This window comes from Oxyura jamaicensis, chromosome 3 (assembly GCF_011077185.1).
Source record: "Oxyura jamaicensis isolate SHBP4307 breed ruddy duck chromosome 3, BPBGC_Ojam_1.0, whole genome shotgun sequence".
NCBI classification, from domain to species: domain Eukaryota; kingdom Metazoa; phylum Chordata; class Aves; order Anseriformes; family Anatidae; genus Oxyura; species Oxyura jamaicensis.
Genome location: NC_048895.1, coordinates 48,358,711 through 48,379,745, shown reverse-complemented (window position 1 = coordinate 48,379,745; position 21,035 = coordinate 48,358,711). Strand labels below are relative to the sequence as shown.

Below are 21,035 nucleotides of genomic sequence, written 5' to 3'. Positions count from 1 at the left end.
GGGGAGAAGGCACAAAGTCTCGTTTCACTGAGGGAAGAGGAAAACAAAAACGCGTTTTTTAAAAAATTATTTTTCCTGAGATCAGTTCAGTGGCTAACAGGAAAACTATTTATAACCAGAGTCCCAGCTGAAAATGCCTCAAGTCAAGGGTGGAGATCTTGTCCTGCCCTGTAATATACCCACTGGCCTTCATTTTTTGTGACATTGATAGTGAGGGCCCATCAGTTCCCCTCTACTACACACATGGGTAATTTTCAGAGCAGTTCCAGCCCAAGCAATAGCTTCCTAAGGCCAAGGCTTTAGCGATGAAGCAATACAAGAACTGTACACACACACTGCCATTTGGATTAATCTGGCAGCACTTACATGTAAACGAGGTCCAGTGGTGGACACCTCCTGTCCTCCCAACACGCTGCCAGCTCGCACTCTGCCACAAGGGGTGAGATCCTCTCCAGCGCTCGGTCACAGCGGGGAACCAAAGCATGGAAAGCACACGAGCAGGGATTGCACAGCCTCCTGAGGCTGGCAGCCAGATGTTGGATTCCCTGACTGAGTGTAATCAGCAGATATTCCTGCCATTTTTTTCCCCAAACACCCAGAAGAGGTTAACATAACAGCACACACGGAGATAAGCTCATGATCACATTTGCATATTTAGGCACAAACACACGTCAGCCCCTTCAAACCTGTAATCCCCAAGGATCCATAATTGGATGGGATTTTTGGATGCTGGGTCCAGATCAGAGCCTGCAAGAAGTTCCAGGCAAGCAGCAGCCAGACAAGCACTTCTCTGCAGCGTTGCCTTCACACTGGGACCTGCCCTGGGATCCAGCCCACAGCATCTTCCTGCAGCTGGCTCCAAGAATTCGGGGTCAGATTCCCAGCTGGCCAAGGAGAGCTTTGTTCTCAAAACCTACAGTGAGCCCTGCATGGTTTGGAATAACACATACAGCAGGGAGTGCACTGCACTGTTGTGACGCTCCAGCTGCTGATGCAAAGGGCTCAGGCAAAGGAAAGAGGGCTATGGTGGGATGCTCCCACATCCCAACACAAGGTAGCTCCTGGGATACCTCACCACAGCCACGGAAGCACACTTCTTTCTAACACGGCTGACATCAGAGCTCACTGGAGAAAAATCCAGCTCACTGGGGCAAGCCAGCCCCAGGACCAGTAGAAGCAGATGTTACTTTCATGGACCAGATTCAGGACTGAAGCCTCATCACCAGCCCACGCCTCTATCTGTCCCACAGCACCTATGCCAGACAACCACATTCGGAACAAAAGCATTTAATTCCAATTAATAACCTATACTTTGCCCCATGAAAAGCATGGCTTCGCCAGCCACACACGCTGTACATCGCCTCACAACAGCTGGAGAGAATGCAGTGGACCAGCAAGGAGTACCAGCAGATGGACAACAACAGTCACGTAACTGCTGCAACTTACACTGAAGATAAAATCCAGGAAGAACTCCAATTCCCAGCTAGCTAATACAGAAAAGCAGCAGTTCTGGCTTTGAGCTGCTTTCAACTGACCTGGATCCCATGAAGGCAAGGGAAAAACTCCTGCTGGAGCTTTTTACACTCAGACAGGCTAATTCCAGTTTACTGTTCCTATCTCATTTAGTTATGCAAACAGACACCAAGCCACACTTAGATCTCAAAAATAATACTCCTCCATCCCCCCAGAAACCAAGGTGAGAGTTTCAGTTTTGTGAATCTTTATTCTTTTGTCAGAAAAGTAAATAGGCATAAATTCATGAACATTTCTTCCTCAAAAACACCAATATGGCTTACTGCAGTCAAACCCAAGGTCTTCTGAAATAGCCTGAAATCCAGAAGTAGAGGTGGGGGAACCCAGATGGAAGAAGAGCACACCATTTCTGACACATCTCAAGTTTCTGTTAGCAGCTTGGGAAATGAACTAAAACACTCAAAAGACCAAGGCATCAAGATCTGCTTAACCAGAGGGGCAGGCTGGCCATCTGTGTGCATCTCTTATGGGAGGATGAAGTCCAGCGAGGCACCCTTTGAAAGGCTGCATTTGCCCTCCTCCCCACGCCTCTTACTCGACAGAATTCTGCATGAGGGCTGAGCGTGGCTGGAAATACCCCAGTGAAGCATTTAGTCAAATGCAAATGCACAGAGATACGGTGGGAGAGGGAGAGCTTTCCTAGTCGCTGCCTTGGTGAGCCCCAAACGCTTTGTTCTGTTTGGATGACCCTTGGAGAAGGCTGAGGCTCGAAGCCCACGACAGCTGCTGCGACAGGCAGGAACGGCAGCCTTCCCCTGCAGCTGCGGGGCCTGGGGAGCTCCTGGGTTCCTGGAAACACTGACAACTTTCTGGTTCTGGCCAGTACTGACCACAGCCAAATCTCAAAATTCCTGCAGACTGGAAGCCCTTACTTTTCCCTGCCTCAGGTCAGAATTTCTGGAGGCGTAACAGAGGTTGCAATCTTACCCATTCCCGCCAAGGCCAAGTACTGGAATGGGACAAATTAACCTTTCTCAGAATTACAGTACTACCTTCAAAACCACGACACTGAAATTAACAGATGGTTCTTCTCCATACCTTCTGGTTTCCAGACCTCTGACACGTCTGCGTTCCACAGTTCCAATGACAAGCTTTGCAATAATCATGTGAAAACTTTTAACTTTCTCTAAAAACAAACAAACCAGCCAAACATGCAAACAAAAAACTGGAATTCCAGTGCAATACTGTCCTCCACTATTGCCAGTGTTGCAAACTTACTGATAAAAGTAACTGGCCAGATTGGATGAGCAACCTGCTCTAGCAGGAGGTGTCCCTGCCCATGGCAGGGGGGTTGGGATTCGATGGTCTTTAAGGTCCCTTCCAACCCAAGCCATTCTGTGATTCCAGGATCCCATGAATCCTATGATTTCTGTGAAATCCTCATGAATCCTGTGAACTCAGTTACCATGCTACTTGCTTCTAGCTCAGACTTTTATAGTTAAGCTCTGTTTCCAGTAGCCTAAGGGACAAGCCTTTAACACACAGGTGCTATGGAGCAGCAGGTGGGAACGAGCACAGCTACAAGGCACTGAAGCATGGCAGAGCTCACCCTAAAGGAGGCAGTGAGAAGCCAGGGAGGTAGAGGCTTGGCTCCTCCCCAGAAGAAAAAAAAAAAAAAAATGGGAAAAAAATAAAGAAATTGTAGTTCGACTGGGGCAGGCCTGGGCTTTTCAGTGTCCACTTTCTCTAATTCGCCCAGAGGAAATCAGTTCCTGGAAGCCTCCAACTTGTCTGCAAATACCTAGTGCAATAACCAGCAGTTTTTGCTCATTTCCCCAGAGTTTTGGAGAAATTAATGCCTTCCGATCCAACTTGAGAAAGCTGTCATTTCTTCTGGAAGTTTACATGCAAGAGGAGCCCACAACTAAGGGCCTGCCAGTCGTTCCACATGGCCCCTGTGACAAGACTTCCCAGGTGCTGTGCTGCAGGGAGCTCTGCCTGGCAGGGACTTGCCGTCAGTCCAGAGGGATGCTCGAAAATGCTGCAGCAGGACAGGTCTGTCTGAGCCCTGCTCCAGTGCTACTGCTACAGCCTTGCCTTAATTATAGCAATGTAACAGGCTTTGTCCCCTGCTGCTAAATGTCTGGGTTTGTAAAACTATTCAGGATGCCACGGACAATGCATGTCCCTACACAGACATAGCTAGAGCCTGATGAGGCTGCCAGAACATCTTTATTGTAACTAGGAGTACCCTCCGCTAGCCTCTGCACGCCTTAGTTACAGCAAGACACTTATTTGGCTATATTTATGAAAATAAATTGTCTTCTCTACAGCAGCATTGTCTCTTCCCACATAGTGCTTACTGCCAGGTAGCTTCAGTGACAGAGGTTACCCAATTATTTAGAAAGTGGAAGTAACAGCCCAGTTACCTTCTGTGCAGCCTGAGCGCACAAACTGCTTCTTCACCTGCCTCTTGGTAAGTCAGCTCAGGAACCCCACGGAGAACAAAGCAGACACATACCCCCCTCTAGCGGGAAAAGCACAGCTCTGGTTCTCCGGGACAGGAGTGGCTCCAGCTCTGCAAACATGCACACCTACCATGGATGCCCAAAGCAGCTTTGTTTTTCAGATCAAAGCGGCAACAGGAGCTATGATGAAATCTAAGGACGTTATTTTCCATCATTATGCAGAAAGCACTTCAAGGAAAAGGCAGCCTAAGCCTATAAACTTACCAGTATTTAGTCTGCTGAGCATCAGGCATGTATGCAAACAGAAGTCTTGCTTTGTACTAGCGTAACAGTTAACTTCTGAGAGGTCACTGCAATAGGAATGTACAATGTTAGCAGGAAGGCACAGCTGCGTTTTAAACCTATTTTGCTATAATAGAGAAAAAAAATACTGAATGAAAAACAAAAAGACAACTAAGTCTTCTGTACGCAGCTTTTAATACGTCTATTGTAGGAGCCTACCTGCTCGCAGGCTGAGTCACAGGTGGCATTTTCTGGAGTGGTTTGGCATTTACTTCTCTTTTTTTGAAAAAAATACTCGCTCTAGATGAAGGTGAAATAAATGTGAGGTGGAAAGCAGCTGGAAAAAAAAAAAAAATCTGTTTTCACGTTGTACTACTCGGCAAAGACATGTGCAGATCCCTCCTGTCCCAAGAGCAGGATGAAGGCGCCACCCGCCGGGATCTCCAGGGCTGGCCAACAGCATCAGCGAGCACTGCCCGCCTCGGGGAGCGACAGCGGAGGGACTGCAAGAGCCTGGTTTGGCTGGCCTTAACCTGCCTAAGCCTTTTCTAGCTCAGTGATAAGCATGTGCTTTGCAACCCACGTTAGGTGCCTTTTTACAAGAAATATACATATATATATATACATATAGATAGATATATATGTAAAATTAAGTGTCCACTTGCATGTCACAGCAGCATACTGCCCTTTGGGATCCCATTGCTGAAAAGACGTTCAGTCACTGAAATCCGTTCATAGTGTGCAAACCAAGCCTCCAGAGCAGCAGCTTTGCCACCTGTAAGCGCTTTCTATCGCATCACCCTGATGCACTTTGTTCTTCTACTCATAGTACATGAGCATTTCCAAGAGGGTTTGGGTTAGATACTGCAATATTTTTCCTGCTTTACAATGTTTCCAAGTTCTTCGTTTAACACACTGTGGGTATGCAGCTTTGTGATTCTGCTTGGCCCAGGTGAAGACTCCTAATTTCAGTGCTAACTGACTCAAATTCTTCCCGTGCTACAGATCAAGTCTGTAAATAACGTCATGTTCACTGATATGAGATCCCGCACAGTTCATGCTAGAGTCAATTTTACACACACAGATGCTATTTTCACCGTTAGGGCCATGAAGCTCTAGGCAGAACAAACTGCAAGTAGGTTAGACTTTGTGTAACGTGTCTTAGACTTGTCTGCTCAGACATGGCATTTGAGATCAGCTGTGTTTACCTTCCTGTTTCTTAGCCCATGTGGGGAGAGACAGACCTGCCCACCTCCAAAGCAATTTCTGCAATGCAAACTGCTGGTTCTGAACACCCACAGATCAGTAAGAGGTTTATGCACTTTCACTGCCCTGATAGTCACCAGCCTTGCTAGCACACTTAAAAATTACAAGCGTGTACTCCAGGTCCAGTGTCATAAACACTAAGACTTCTTCCAGATTTCACAGAAGTTTGGAGTTAAGATAGCTTAACCAAGCCTTTCCTTCTTTCAAAAGACACACACACCCTGAATGAAAAAAGTACTTTATAACTGTCCAGTGGTATATGCATTGAATCATTTTCATTGCTTCAGTGTTTTAATATCTGCCTCCATGTTTAGAAAACTTTCATTTTTGGATTGGACTTTCAGACTTGAAGGCATCAGGACAAGCTCACCAGCTGACTGTAAGCTAAAGAAGCTTCTTCTTAACTTGGTGCACAGCAGAAACCAAGCCTTACCAGCAAGCGTTGAGCTTCAGTTCTTGAGCAAGCACTGGGCCTGCTTGAGGAGACCTCCATGGCTTGCCTCCTCATGGTCAGCTATGTAGATTTCCTCCTCAGCTTAAGCATTCCCTCCCAGAGCACATTCATCTCTGTTCTTTAAGAGCAAGCATGATGCCCAATACATGCACTACAGCACTCATCAACAAGCTTCAACTCAGCATTCACTCATCTTTAGAGGATCTCTTTGCTACATGGTGTTTCAGCACATTGTGTAGTTTCAAATAAGGAAAGAAAAAAATAATGTGCTGTTTCCTCCATCTTCATGCAGACTCTATGGCAAACACAACATGCCTCCTATATACTTTGAAGATACTTCTGGGAAGTGAGAAAGAAAAGATTCTCATCTGAAGTCCCTTTTCTTCCTCTAGAAAAACACTGCTTCTCTCTCCTGCAGGGCCTCAATGAGCTGAACCCAACAACTGAAACTAAAGTATCGACCTTTAGTAATCCAGATGCAACCCAACAGCAGAAAAAAAATACAATCACAAATAGAACAGCACGAGCATAAAATTTATGCATCAATGCATTCAGCAACGAGCTTGCTTAATTAAGCTTTGTATCCATAGCTAGCTACCGATTAACACCTAGAACTACACAGGATTCACAAGCTAGGGTAAATACTGTTCCTTTCCCCCTAATAATTGTCAGCAGTATTAGTCAATTCTGTAACTAATTAATCCTTAACATGGATTTGCCTCAGTGGTTTTGCATCAGGAATATTATGGGCTACATGATGCATTTTATTAAGATTTTAAGCATTCTGAAATGCTTAGAAGGAAACAAAGAAGCTGCACCATTAAGGTAGCAAGATGGATCTCAAAATAAACTTCTCAGCCCTGTAAATAACTACAGCAAAGATTTTGCTTTGTTTAATTAGAAGTGTCCCCCAGGAAGTACAATTCCTTCTGCCAGAAGGGTCTACTGGAGGAAAAATGTATTTGATTCTAGTCTTTACTCATGGAGACCAAGGTTCCATACGAAAAGCTGAGCATACTTCACGATATAGACTTCCACACTGGCTATCCAGACTTTCAGATGTGGGACGGTAAAAGCACAGACCCTTTGTTAGTCTTTTCTTTTTTTTTTTAACTGAAGTCAAAGCTGCCAGACTGATGATCAGCAGAGGTACTTTTCTTCGTCGTTGCTCACCCACTATCAGAAGTAAACCAAGGGTGCAAGAGCTATGACAATGTATGTTTTAAACAAGATATGAGGTAATCCAGAGTTAAGCAGCAGCAGCTCAAGCTGCATATCTGAGATGAGAATTAGGTCGAAAGAAGAAAGACCCCCAAGTATGAAAAGAAAAAAAAAAAAATGAGATTTTAAATGTAAACTAAGCCATCCTGTGCAACGCACAGTATCTGACTAGTCACAGTTTTGGTTAAAGACTGTTCCTATGGTAGTGGTAATTTCTCTCCCTTCATCACCTAATAAAAGGCATTTCTTTTTTAAAAACACTTCTCCCCTTAATCGCACTCAATATTTCAAAACAGCAGCTTAGCACCACGGCAATGCAAGCCTCTTTCTTGTCTCTGAGAATCCATCCTGAACTTAAAGGAGCATTCTTGGAATCCTCAAAGAAAACTTACGCACAAGGTACTACTTATGTCCAGCACTGTCTGAAGGACGTGCAACAGAACCAGCAGAGCAACCAAAACCCACTAACCCTTCCTCGTGCCTCTCAAGACCTCTCAGGCATACACTCACATACCAGGCAGTACTTCATTCCTGTCTCAAGTGTGAAGTTTAACCTGTTACTACTGCTTCAGGAACACAGCTCTGGACTGTTTAGACTTGACAGTGGCACATAATCAGTCTCTAAAGCTGAAGGATGATTATATAGAATATACTTGAATAACCAGCATGAAATGAGTACCACACGCTGTCATTCAGTTCCTATATGAACAAATTAGTCTGTCCCAGTACTGCCATCTCTTGCCCAAGGTAATGAAACTTCAAGATCTCAGACAAGAAATCCAGGAAAGGCAGGGATAACTGAAGACCGTCAAGTCAGGCAGGCACAGCAATGCCTATTTTCTGTTCCACCTATCTTCCTGATCGCTCAGAAAGTTGCAGAGCCTGTAATACAATCAATTACAGAAGGTGCTTCTCTTCCCCAGCCCTTTTCAAAGCAAGTAACTGGACCAGCTGCTACCAAAAAAGAGTCTGTTATAGACAGTTAGAGAAGATTCTTTTGAGTTTTATTTGTTCATAACAACATAAAGTATGTGTCTCCACTTCGGTATTTAAGTGCAACAAAGAAATCCATTACTTCAGTAAGCTTCAGCAAGGCGAGCTATGTTTTTATATGCAATGGAGAAGATTATTTCAAGTGTCTCCCTTTGTTGCACAACAATTTAAAGCTTCAAAAATCTAAGGAACACCTTCCATAGGATTAGACAAGCAGACACTTTGCTTGATTATGAAATGTTTTTGTTGGATGAGCTAAGTGTTTTCTGCAGCAGAGCTATTCATTTGTAAGCCACAGATACTACTACAAGAGTGATACCAAAGTAGACGTGGTGCCATTTCAGTAGTCTGTGCAAGAATTCCACTCTACTTTTTGCAAGATGCATATCTTGAAGATACATTCTCCCAGTTGATCACATTCCAGATGGCTTTCAAATAATCAGGTCGAACATTTTTATACTGAAGATAATAGGCATGTTCCCATACATCGATTCCTAGCAAAGGAATAAGACCTGTAGAAAAGAAGGATAAAAACTTTAGGAAAAAATGCTTCACAAGTACAGTTTTATTTTGCTATTACCCAATTTCTTCAACTGTAGAAAGACAGAATTGAAACCAGATGAGGTCATTTTTTTTTTTTTAGAAGTTTACAGTTTATCTTTTGCACATGTAAGAACACGAGTATTTTCCTGAAATACACCACCACAAAAGAATCTCTTGCCATACCAGTATTTGTTTCCAGTGTTTTAATCACAAGTTATTGTTTCATTACTTTCCTTGCTTTTGTACTAAAACATCTTTCTACTGAGCTTTTTAGTGGGGACTCTTCATTGAGGCGAGGGGTGAAAATTGCCCACTTCACCACTGTTTGTCTCAACACTAAAACTATTTATTTTTTTACCAGTGATAAACAGCACACAGACGATTTTAAGTGTTGTTTTATTATAATAATTACTATAATAACTTAATTGACATTCATCACTATGTACCAACAGTAAGGAAGCACACTATAAGCATTCCATTTTAAACCTAGTAGCTTGTTTCAAGGCTGGAGTTGTTATATGCATTTTCACCTCTCCTGTTGTCTGGCCTACACCCAGGGTTCTGTAAATAGCTCCTGTCAGATAAAACAATCTAAATGTAACATAATTATTTTTCCCAATACTCTTACAGGCAAGCTACTCCAATTACTCAGAAACAGTCCAAAGGAGCCTAACTGTTTGAGAGACAGCACTTTCACAGTATGCGCTGTCTATTTCCCTGTAAATCTTATTGCTCTCCACAGAATTTCTAAGTCCTGGTATACAAATGCTGCTTTAAAAACAGCAACTGTTTTTCCCTTCTGCTAGAAGGGAATCGATTTATCCAGCTATTTCTTCTTCATGTCTAAAAAATCCCTTTCCCATCTCATACACTTGCTTCTAAAATCTACAAGAAGTGGAGGGGAAGGAGAGAAACCTGACCTGTTGTTCCTTGCAAAGGGTCTTGATTTGCACAAGCTGCTATCTGTAGGCGCCCTTGCTCTTTGTTATAGCCAAGCCACCCCCAGCCTGATCCTTGAACACCAACTGATACAGCTGTTAGCTTCTCCTTGAAGTTTGCGAAGGAACCAAAGTCGCGCTTGATGGCTTCCATCAATTCTCCTTAAAAAAAAAAAAAAAAACACAGAAACGTCACAATGTCAGGTCCTTCTTAACTTCCATATACCACCTAAAAATAGAAGGAAAAGAGAGGCAGAAGCACTTGGGATCTGAGGGAAGGAACTGTCTAGACAAAACAGATGCACTGTTAATTAACAATTCTGTCCCAACCAGCTTAAGAGAGCAAGCAGACAGAAAGAGACAAAGGTGAAGCTTTAAAGCATCATTCCTGAGAATGCCACCTGAAAAAAAAGCTCCATCAGAAATGGGCAGAACTGCTGAACTACTAGAGGAAATTTCAGCTTCAAAATTTTATGCACCTGAAGCCCACCAGACAGGCGTATATACTTGATTAAAAAGCTTTAAAGTTTATCACAACAGCGTTTGTGAGATCTTTATTATAGGGCCGTTACCTTTAATTGCAAATCCCTTGGAGATTATTATTCCTCTGTTCTCCCAAAGGAATTTCTTCCTTTAGGTTTTAACTGTTAAACTATCCCTACTTGAAAATGGAGCAGAAATCCAGTCACTAGGCTGAGTGATCTGTAGGACATTTCTTCCCTTTCTGTGAAAGCTGAGTACATGTACATTAACTTAATTACCACAGCTCTGCGTAACTACTTCCTCTTATGAAGATGGAAAGGACATATACAGCAATAGCCAAATATTTTGCGATGTACATGTAAACAGCTTTAGAAATTAAATACACTTAGCACAGAACTAGCTTTTTGAATTTTCACCTTGCTTTGAAAAGGCCCTGACTTCCTCAGAATTATGGTAATTGTCATATAGAAAGGCAAATTATTTCTGAAAAAAATAAAGATTTAGCCTCTTCCAAAGAGAGAAAAGATCACCAGTTCTGCTGGTCAATTAAAATTGACTCAATAAACCTTCATAACAAGCACTAACCTTTAGGCTCTCCTCCTCCATTAGGTGAAAGATTTGTCCAGAAGATGGTGTGATTGATATGACCCCCACCATTGAACTTCAGTGCAGGCTGAAGTGACACCTGAGCTGTAACATCACCTAAGGATGCAGAAGAAAATAAATAGACAAATGAAAACATCACCACCACAGGAGACACTAAATTGCCACTAGACCTCCACCAATACGCAACATCTTTCAAGTCACACTGGCCTATATAACACATCTATGGAAAAGATAAGGTTTGTGACTGTTACTCGTATTTTAGATTGTCACTGACAAACCGCATTAAATATTTCTTATCTTTTGCTTGTCCTATAACTATATGTGATCTGCCAATATTGCACCTCCCAGGCAGCTCACATTCCACATACAGTACCCAAGTATCTACTGCCATTCTACAGCTGAATAAAGCAGCCACTAGCGCCAGAATGTGTTAAGGACTTAGCACTTGTAAATTGCTCGGTATTACCAATACTAGACAAGAACACTATTCACCTATTCAAACTGTTTTAATTGATTGTTTTTGGAAGAGATATGATGACCCAGAACATTTTACTCAACATGAAGAACTGCATCTGAAACCTCCTCTCCAAATACCACTGTTTAGTACAGCTGAACTCCCCAGTCCAGGCAGGCTTTAACTTCAAGAGAAAAACAAAGACCAGAAGTCCTTCTAGAAGCACCCACAGCACATCTAAGCAGTGTACAGCTAATGCTAACCCTTGTTTCCAGCCCTGCACATAACACTCATACCACCCAAGGTCAGACAACCTTGTATATCCCTCCTCCCAATCCAAAACATGTCATATTCCTTAAAGAATTCAGTGGTGCCTTATGTCTTTGAATTGTGTTGCACCACTTTAAAACGAGTGTTTTGAATGCTATTTTAGCTTTTAAAATAACTGGAACATTGCAGAAGTTTTTGAAGCTTTTTCCACCACTCCAGTACATTCTCAAATAAGGCACCAGTGCAGGCAGCTGTTTCCCCCACTCACTTTCAGGAAGAGTGGTACAAGTCTTCCTATAGGAATAAATGAGTCATCTTAGGACGGACGTGAAGGCAAGTCACAAAGCAGCAGCACACCTGTTACTAAGGTTTGAATATAGGATTCCAAGTTCTCATCATTTCCTCATACCCTTAAGAAACCATAATGACCTTGGTAAGTCTCATACAAATAAAGTATCTGGATGAAGCTGTTAAGCTCCACTATGACTCACAAATCTCCCCAAAACACATAATTCAATGCTTTGTTAAAATAAATTACAGTAATGCTCAATCACACACCTTCAGCTTAATTTTTGCTAGAAATGATCACTGTTACTGTAAAGAGTTTCCTTAAGATGCAAAAACTAAACAGTTTTCTATAAACTTTTCTTAAGAATAATTTTATTCCTACAAGAATTCACTTTCAAGTGCCATACAGATTGATTTTTCTCTCATTCAGAAAAATATCTGTAAGTTAAAAAAGAGTGTGTAATTACTAGGTGGTCTCTGCAACTCCAGTCATGACGATACCCAGAGTAACAAAACCACACCGGGACAGGACTGGAACAAAGCATCCAATGCAGCCAGTACAAACACTATTTCTGCATTCAGGTATCAAGTTAAGAATGAGATACACCTGTCATATCCAGTCAAACAGCATCTTCTAGCCATTTTCCTTGAGTTCTGCATGCCTTTAAGACACTAAATTAATCCAGAACATATCCACGATATTGCAAGCTGGGAATCCAAAAATAACCCAGGACATTTTAAACTCCTTCATTATTGTTTATGATACCATGCCCTAGAAGAAGCCAGGACCACTATGAAGTTGAGACAGCATTTGATAGCTGTCCTTAAAACGCAGTGTTTGGGGTGCTGTCACAACTGTCCTGCTGAACTTGGCTCTGGAAAAGATGATGGACAAAAGTAACTTGCCCGTAAGCTACTGCAACATATCTTCAAACCTATTGGTATACAGGGCCCCCGCCAGCCTACCGCGCTCCTCAACACAGCCACACAGGACGACTCAGTGAACCAAGACAGACAGCTTAGAGGTGGTGCTCAAGAGGCGTGTCAGCTCAGTTCCTCGGTCTACTAAGAGTCATTCCTTTCCTTCGTAGAGCAGCTAAGTAAAGCACTGTAAGTCAACTGTCAGAAAAGAACTGGGGAAATTCTGGTAGGCGTAAGTTTTCAATGAAAATAAGTTTCAAGGTTATATCCTTCAATTGGCAAAATCCTGCATGTTTTGATGAACCAGTAATCGGAACCAGCTTATGCTGAAAGCTTTCTGGAATAAAGTTATTACTTCCCGTGCTGGATCCTGTCAGAGAGGTGCATACTCATTTTCAGAAGAACTAACAACACAAGCAAATGGACTGAAGAAAGTTTTAGAGTTGTCTAAACAGATATAGATAGGTTAAGAACATGTTAAAGATGATCTAAAGAGATTACTTGATTTCCTGTTGCTGAACAGAAGCCACAGCCAAGGTTCTGTTATCCAGAAGAGATAGTGAAGAGATGGGATAGAGATATGTGATATAGTGAATAGATGTGTTGCGTAACCTAACAGTGAAATGCTGTGCAGAAAGTTTTGGCCAGGTTCAATTTTTAAGTATGGGGAAAGAATGACAGTACTGACAGAATTAGGTGGCAGTTCAGACTCTGCCCTTTCCTAAAGCCTGGTCTTACTAGTCTTTCTAATGAGGGTCAAAATACCACACACTGCACACTGTGCTATCTGTGAAGTAACAAAGCCAACCCAAAACACACACACAAAAATGGCGTAAGCAAATATTTGTCTGGCTTTGATATGCATGACAACCATAATACATTGCAAAATACTGGCAGCAAAATCCTTATGGAAAGGTTAAGTTCTACCTGTAGAAACTATCACCCAGACCAAGCGATGAGAGCCTATCAACTGACAGTATTTTTTTAAAATACCTCAGAGGATCCACAACACTGCAGATGTTTCTGCCAACCAGAAATTCTGCCTTCACTAGTGGCTGAAGCCTTAGTCATTATACAGCACTAGTAACATCAGCAGTAGATATACTGATTTTTTTTATAGGTTTTTTTTTCCCTCCTCAGTTGCAATAAGTAATCTCTGCAAGGCAAGTTTCCCAGATCCACCACTGGTAGGACAAAGCAGCAATCCTGACTGCATGATTCTTAATCAAATCTCATTAGAATTTAACTGGCACAAGTTATTTTTAGGCTTACATAGCCACTTGAAAATCTCTAAACTTTCACAAGTAATCAACATCCCATATTCAAGCACACTGGTATTTCTCAGGGGCTACAGGGCTCAAGTTACCCAGACATGGCCAATTTTCACACTTTCATCCAAGCCCAAACAAAATTACACTGTGGAGCAACTCAGCAACAAGGCCTAAGTGAGTCTATAAGCTAATCACCTTTTAGACATAAACTGAAGCTCTTCAGAAAGATCACTACTAAAGAAAAAAAAAATCAGTCTCCTTAAAAAGATATATACACATATTTCACACACTCTCATCAGCCCAACTTAAAGACTGAAAGAAGCCTTTAAAAATGCATTTCATGTGTTTTTACTGTGGTTTGGCTAAAACAACTGTAAAGTTTTCACAAAAGTCTGTGTATCTCAAGATTCAATTTGAAATATTAACAAAAAAAAATCCATTACGTCTTGCTATGTATTTCAGTTCCTCACACTGGCAGATGAGCTAGATGACCCCTTAATTTGACCCAGTGGCATAATGACAACAAAAATCAACTCTCTTTGCTGGGTATCACATGGATGTTTGCCTTATATCCATTTGTACAGGACTAAGATTACTTCACAACAATCAGCAAAGCATCTGATGTGAGAACCATCAAAGCGCACAAATTCTGCTTTATGTAAGTTTATTGCTAACCTTTCATTACAAAGTATTTATTCAGTAAAATGACAGCAACTTCCTATTGACGCTGTCTTTGGTTCCAGTTACTAGTGTAAACATGGACTAAATCCACAAGTCAAGACAGTTTCTCCATATTTTACAGTTCTACAGAGAGCACAACTCAAGCTCTTGGCTAACCCTACTTCCCAGTTACTAGCAACACTGAAGCCCACCACACAAGCCTGCTTCTAGTAACGTTTCACTTTATTAAAAAAATAAAAGGAAAAAGGCAAGGTTGAAATATACAATCCAAAAAATTTAAGGAAACTATTTCCTGTAGAAATAAGGTGTCTGTTTTTTTTTGTTTTTTTTTTTTTTTCTCATATCATATTATCTACTTTAACTAGCTTCCATCTCATCTGTTGACTGTGGATGCACAAACCTTTTGCCAGTGCCTCTTTGTATTTCTCCTCCGCAACGTTCAGGTTGTTCACGTAGGTGGCGTGGTGCTTGCTGTGGTGCAGCTGCATGATCTCCGCGTTGATGTGAGGTTCCAGAGCGCCATAGTCATACGGCAGGTCAGGAAGAGTGTGCTTTTGCCTAGACACCAAGCACCCCAGAGGCGCTATCAGCTTGGCCCTGCTTCTAGGAGAGAAGAAACAGAAGGAGGACGTCTTACTGCTTGTGCTTTAGCACTTCGGCAGACCGAAGTGACCGTTACGATCGGCTGCTGTAAATACGCAAGGTGCTGTCTTCGATAAAGAAGCTGAATTCCCATTTTTCAAGAGCTCGGAGCAATAATGCTCTGTGGTTTAATTGCAAAGATGAACACACAAAGGTCACAGGGAGGGGGACTTCCCAGGGTAAAGCTGACACTTCTCAAACCACGTCCTGCAAGTCACTGCAAAGACAAGCTCCTGCAGGGGAAGGAAGGGAAAGCCGGCAGCAACACTGACACGCAAAGCTCCAACTAGTCCATATTGATCACGAGCAGAAGCCAGAACGTCCCTGTTAAGTCTCTCTCCCTCCCCATCTAGAAGATCCCTGCGTTAAAAAAATAATAAGGTTGCAAACGGAACCACGGGGTTCCCGAGGCAGAACGTGTCCTGTATTACCCCCTCCTCAGGGAGCCCCAGCACAAACACGCCCGCCTCACCGCCCCGCGGCGGGTACCAGAGGCTCAGGCTGCGTGGAAGGTGGGCAGGGGAAAGCGGCGATGCCCAAGGAAGACACCACGGGCTCCGCTTTCCTGCTTTACATCCGCGTTTTGACGAGACACGAAAAAACGCTCCCCCCACGGCAGGAACCACGCTGGGCCGGGAGGAAGGGCGGCTGCAAGGGCCCCTCCGCCGGTGACCTTGGCGTAAATAAGGGACAAAACCCCGCGACCGTGGCGAGGGACAGCGCCACGGCGATCCGGCAGCACCGAGCCAGGCGACAGAGCCCCCCGGCAAGGGTGCACGGGGGGCGGCAATGAAGGACGACCGCCCGCAGCCCCCCGAAATGGCGGGGGGAGAGGAGAGAGAAGGGGACGAGCCCTCCGCCGCCGCCTCCCCGCCCTCCCGCGGCTCGGCCACGGAAGCCGGGGGCTGCCCGGCCGCCTCCGACGGCGCAGCCGTGCGGCCGGCATGGCGCTGCCTCTCCCCCCGGCTCTCACCTGCCCGCCGAGGCGAGGCGGCACAACATGGCGGCGGGCTGGCAGCGCGGCACTACGCCCGTGGCGCAGCGCGACTGGGACCGCCCTCACGGCCGGGCGGGCGGCGCCGGGGGAGGCGGCTCAGGGGCCGCATGGCGCCGGGAGCCGGCCGCGGGGTGGGGTCGGGGGCGTGAGGAGAGCCTGGGCTCGGCAGATACGGAGGGGGAGAGGGGGAGAAGGGGCTGGCAGGCCCGCGGGGCTACGGTACTCGTGCCCCTGGCTTGGTAAGGGTGTGAGAAATACCTCACGGGAGGGGAGGGGCGGCAAGACGGAGGAAGGGGGTGAGAAAAGAGGATGAGGAGATGGAAGAATGACGTCTGGTGCCTTGTAGGGTACCCACCAGGCAGACCTGCCCTCGACAATAAACCACCTCAGGTGCCTGTGCTTCTGCTGCAGAAACTGCTGTAATACCCTTGTGATACACAGCAGGCCTGGGAGCAAGGATATCCAGCTTCGCCCAGCAAACCAGTGTCCTAAGCCTGGGATAAGCAAACCTGTGGATGCTGTCAGTGCCCTGCTTGTTGCCCTGCCTTCACCTCACAGGCAGGACTGTGGAGCTGGGCACAGACAGCAGTGCCACCCATGGGAGCTAACAGGTTAAATCTCGCTGCAGATCTGGTGCAGTGGTGCTCCTGACATGGGTAACTATTTCTGGCTCACAACACAAGGCTTGTCATCACTTAGCTCCTAGGCAAACTCACTCTGCTTTTGCAGTTAAAAATAGAGGATTATTAAAGTACATATTAGGAGTGAAATATGCATACAGAGAGCAGAATAGATTGCAAAACCACAAACAGGGATAGAGAAGAGTTAGATGTGTTCAAGAAAGTGTTATCTTTTTGGAAGAAAGCAGGATGAATCAGATATTAAAATTTCGCAGCCATAATGAAGAAAAATGTAAGGTTTCATTAGCTAAAGTTAAACTAAATTAACTACAAAATTTCCAGAAAAAAAAAAGGTCCTTACCACTTTCTTCTAGAATAGTAAGGAACTGAATTATCTGAAGTACTGGTAACAGTCCTCTCTCGGAAAACAAAAGTGCCGAAGTGTTGATCAACCTTTTATGAATCGTAGAAAAAACAAGGGATTAAGGTAAGAAATTCTGCCCAAGAAATAAAAGCAAAGGAAAATTGTCAGTGTGTTGTCATGGTAAGATGGTGTTTTCTAAGACATATTACTTCTCTGTAATGAGGCTGCAATTCTAATTAGCAAAAGCAACTGTAGGAGACATTTAGATTCATCTCCAAGCAACTGACTTAGTACGCTCTAACTTGGATTTAAAGGACTTAGTTATACGCAGCATTAACAGTGCACATGGTAGAAGGGATTAAAGATTAACTCACTAACTCAGTTACCAGACTAGTAGCTCACTAGTGTTTCCTAACAGGGCCGGGACTAACAGGATCCCATCCCACTGGGTCAAGTCTTGGCCCAGTGTTCCTACTGGTAGCCATAACCTTAGGACTTTATTTTTGAAGTCAGCGGTTAACAAAGACTAACAGGACAGTAAAAAGAATACACTACTTCTGAATTGCACTGGTGATGAGTTGAAAACCATTAAGACTGATCAAGACAAATTGTTCATGTATTACCTTTTATGTACGGTGTGCTTCAAACTGATTCACAGAGGGGAAAAAACATTTATGTAATATGTCAATGTGAACACAGTAAAACAAGTAGATCAGTCACTAGAAGTTTCTAAGGTTAATATTAAGCAGGAATAGGAAAGCAAGATCACCTTTCCAAACAACACTGGTGAGACCACTAGGCGTAATGCTCCAGGAGGAAGTACAAATTCTAGAAAGGGGTGAAAAAAGGTGCCATAAAATAAGTCTAGAGAGCTGACCTTCTTCTCTTAAAAAAAAGGAGCCTGAACATTGACTGTGTGTAAACTTTAGTTGTGGAGAAGAGCTATGATGCACACAGTACTGTCTGGGAGTCACCAACAGACAATTCAGCCTTGAAGAACCAGCTGTGGTACGGCTTAGCGGCAGACTAACAGGCCCACTCAACACGAGGCCAGACTACACCCCAGCAGTTCCTTCTTACCTCAGGAGTCTCTACATGTATTTTCCCCATTTAAAATCATATTTTGTCCACCTTGCAAACTGCATAAATCTCTGACAATTTAACACATGCATAGTCAGATATTCTTAGTGCTGCATCATTCAGAGAAGGCGGGCTAAATAAATACCCGTTAAACAGACATGCCCTCTCTGCTTTTAAAGGAAACCCATAGAGATGAGACAAAGGATTTCCTGAAAGTATTTCTTTAAAGTATTTGCCTTCATTTGTCACTTGATCCCAGCTATGTCTATGCATACAGTGGAGGACATTAACACCTTAAAACCCCAGGGCTCAGTACTGCAAGCAGAGGCAGGGTAGCAACCTGTACCAGAGCTTGCAAGCAGCCCCACACTCCCATGAAAGGCTGGTTGCCATTAGGATCTACCCGTCCCAGCCTCTGGGAACAAGGAAGGCACTTACAAACACCTTTTCAGCTATTTCATCTACTTACCATTCTTGATCCATTCATTTTATTTTCTCACTTTTCTGAGTTTCTTGTTTCCTAACACCTGTTTTTCTCCCAGCATCAGTTCAGCAGCCCTTAACACATATCAGAATGCTTCATTTGTGTACCTTAACTCCATCAGCTAAAATAATCAGTATTGAACAGTTAGTGCAAAAGAGTTCAAAGAAACATGAAAAAATAGTTTTCCTGTAAGGCCAGCGTGGAAAGCCCTTTGTTATAAAGCATTCTACAAGATAAAGACAAATACTAGATTAAGTGTAAACTATATGGGAAAACATCTTTGCTACCACAAAACCCTCAATCTTTTGAGTTTTGTCTTTTTAAACAAGCACATGTATCCAAAGATCTTAAAGAACCCAAATTTATTAGACTAAAAAAAACAGTGAGGTTAGGCATGGACAACCTTGGTTAAAATAACTTACCTCATGTTGGAATTTTCCAGTAAATCCACAGAGATCCATACTGTGAATCAAAATATTGTGATGCAAAGCACAGTAGTTGCCCCTCCACACCCTTTTAAAGGACCCCAGAAAAGCATGCAAATTTCCTTTTTCACCTATCCGCCAGCTGTACTCTAGACATCCGAGCAGAAAAAGCAATTACTTTATCAATACGTATGAGAAAAGATGAATTGTTTGAAGTCTGCAGTTCTGTAAACAAAACTTTCCTGAATATTGAAATAAATCCATGAACTACCATCTTCAGGATGATTAAATGGGGTAATAGAGGCTGTATGAATTTTTTGACAGCCAAGAACATGAACATTACTGTGGTTTAGCATTCTATGTGCATTATTATACTGTATTTCACTACTGCTTTGCAGCAACTATTGCAAGAAAATAAGCCAATCATAAGATGCATTTTGTTATTAACTGATGCAATTGCTGAGCTGCTTTCATTTAGAAAAAAAATCAAACACCCCAGTCCACTTATTTAGAAGATACCCCGTAAGTAGAGAATGACAAAGGAAATGGCTTACAATTATTTTCTTAAAAGTGAAGCCAACCTTTGGTCTGTACACACATTTTGTATTTTTAAGCTATTTAGCTAAAATTCACTTAGCTATTTAAAAATAAAGTATCACTCACCCTTGAGAAAATTCCAACTTCATGAGGTTTTAAGACATGCTCTTTAGTGACTGACAGCATTAAGTGGCAAGTTGTCCTTGCCTGAAATACATACTTTTAATAAAAGCCTTAACAGCACAATTAATAGCAGTTACTGCAACTCCAAAGATTTTGCATCTTTCTAATGCCTTATACTAGATGCCATCTTCTTAACATGAGATGCTTTCACATTTCAGATTTGAACCACCAACACTGATTTCACCATAAGGCTTTCTACCATTTGTATTATCAAATAAAGTCATTGTTATTGTCCATTACCATCATTTTAAACTTGGAAAAAAAGTTTAATATTAAAAAAATTATACTCCACCACAAGTAACTGGAGTATACACACACACACTACAGATACTCACATAAGGCACTAAAACTAAATATGAAATCACAAGCAAATAAAAATTTAGGATTTTTTCTAAACCAGAAATTACTTTGGGCACCAGATGCTAGTAGGTGTTTTTTTTTTTTTGGTATAGATGTTGCCACTTCCCTTCTGCACGCCCAACTGTCCATTAAGTACTATTTTTCAGGCAATAAGAGCTAAAGTAACGTTCCCCAAAAGCACCATGTATTGCAAATGGAATTTATGCTTCCAGTGAGACTAAGTTATTTCAGCATCTTTAACTGAGCCCCATGAATTTAGAGTAGCAGCAGTACATAGACTACTATGTTTCCAGTACACGTGACAGCAACTAACAGTGTTTTAATTATAACCTTGGACAATAGGGTTGCTGATGCTAGTTCTCATATAATAACATGGGAACCCTTCTACAATCTAGGAATGTATTTAAACTACAGTTATAACATTTCCAAGTATCTCCTGTAACTTTGAAGATACACTACTTTCAATCAAGTTTCTCTGTTCCCACAGTGCATTGCAAGGCTATAAGCTATTTACTATTATTTTAGTAGTTATATGAGAGGACTGCATTAGTTGTCTGGTAGTGGCACAATTCTCAGGTAGGGAAATGTTGAAACTGAGTTAAGTCTGCCTAGAAGTATGCTGTTGAATACTTTCATTGTCCCTTTAACAGTGCTTAAAGCCAGTACTTTTCCCTTCCCTTTTATTGCTACCATCACAAAACTAGTAGACAAAACAATCACCTGAAGGTCAG

The 21,035-nt window shown here is 42.8% G+C and overlaps 1 protein-coding gene across 1 annotated transcript; it reads right to left on the bottom strand.

The window, feature by feature from the left end:
- Positions 1-8,146: 8,146 nt before the first annotated feature.
- Positions 8,147-16,306, bottom strand: SOD2 (superoxide dismutase 2). The gene is made up of 5 exons (XM_035322776.1): positions 16,228-16,306; positions 15,013-15,215; positions 10,707-10,823; positions 9,621-9,800; positions 8,147-8,669 (listed from the first exon to the last, which is right to left on the bottom strand). Exons 1-5 carry the CDS (start codon positions 16,254-16,256, stop codon positions 8,524-8,526), a joined length of 675 nt encoding a protein of 224 aa, XP_035178667.1. The 5' UTR covers positions 16,257-16,306; the 3' UTR covers positions 8,147-8,523.
- Between the last annotated feature and the right edge of the window lie 4,729 nt (positions 16,307-21,035).

Bases quoted from the DNA above. Each gene is read 5' to 3' on its own strand.
- SOD2 (XM_035322776.1), bottom strand. From the start codon at position 16,256: ATGTTGTGCCGCCTCGCCTCGGCGGGCAG. The intron at 15,216-16,227 runs GTGAGAGCCGGG...CTTCTCTCCTAG, and splicing joins CGCCTCGCCTCGGCGGGCAG to AAGCAGGGCCAAGCTGATAG. The intron at 10,824-15,012 runs GTTTGTGCATCC...CTGCATCCTTAG, and splicing joins CAAAGAGGCACTGGCAAAAG to GTGATGTTACAGCTCAGGTG.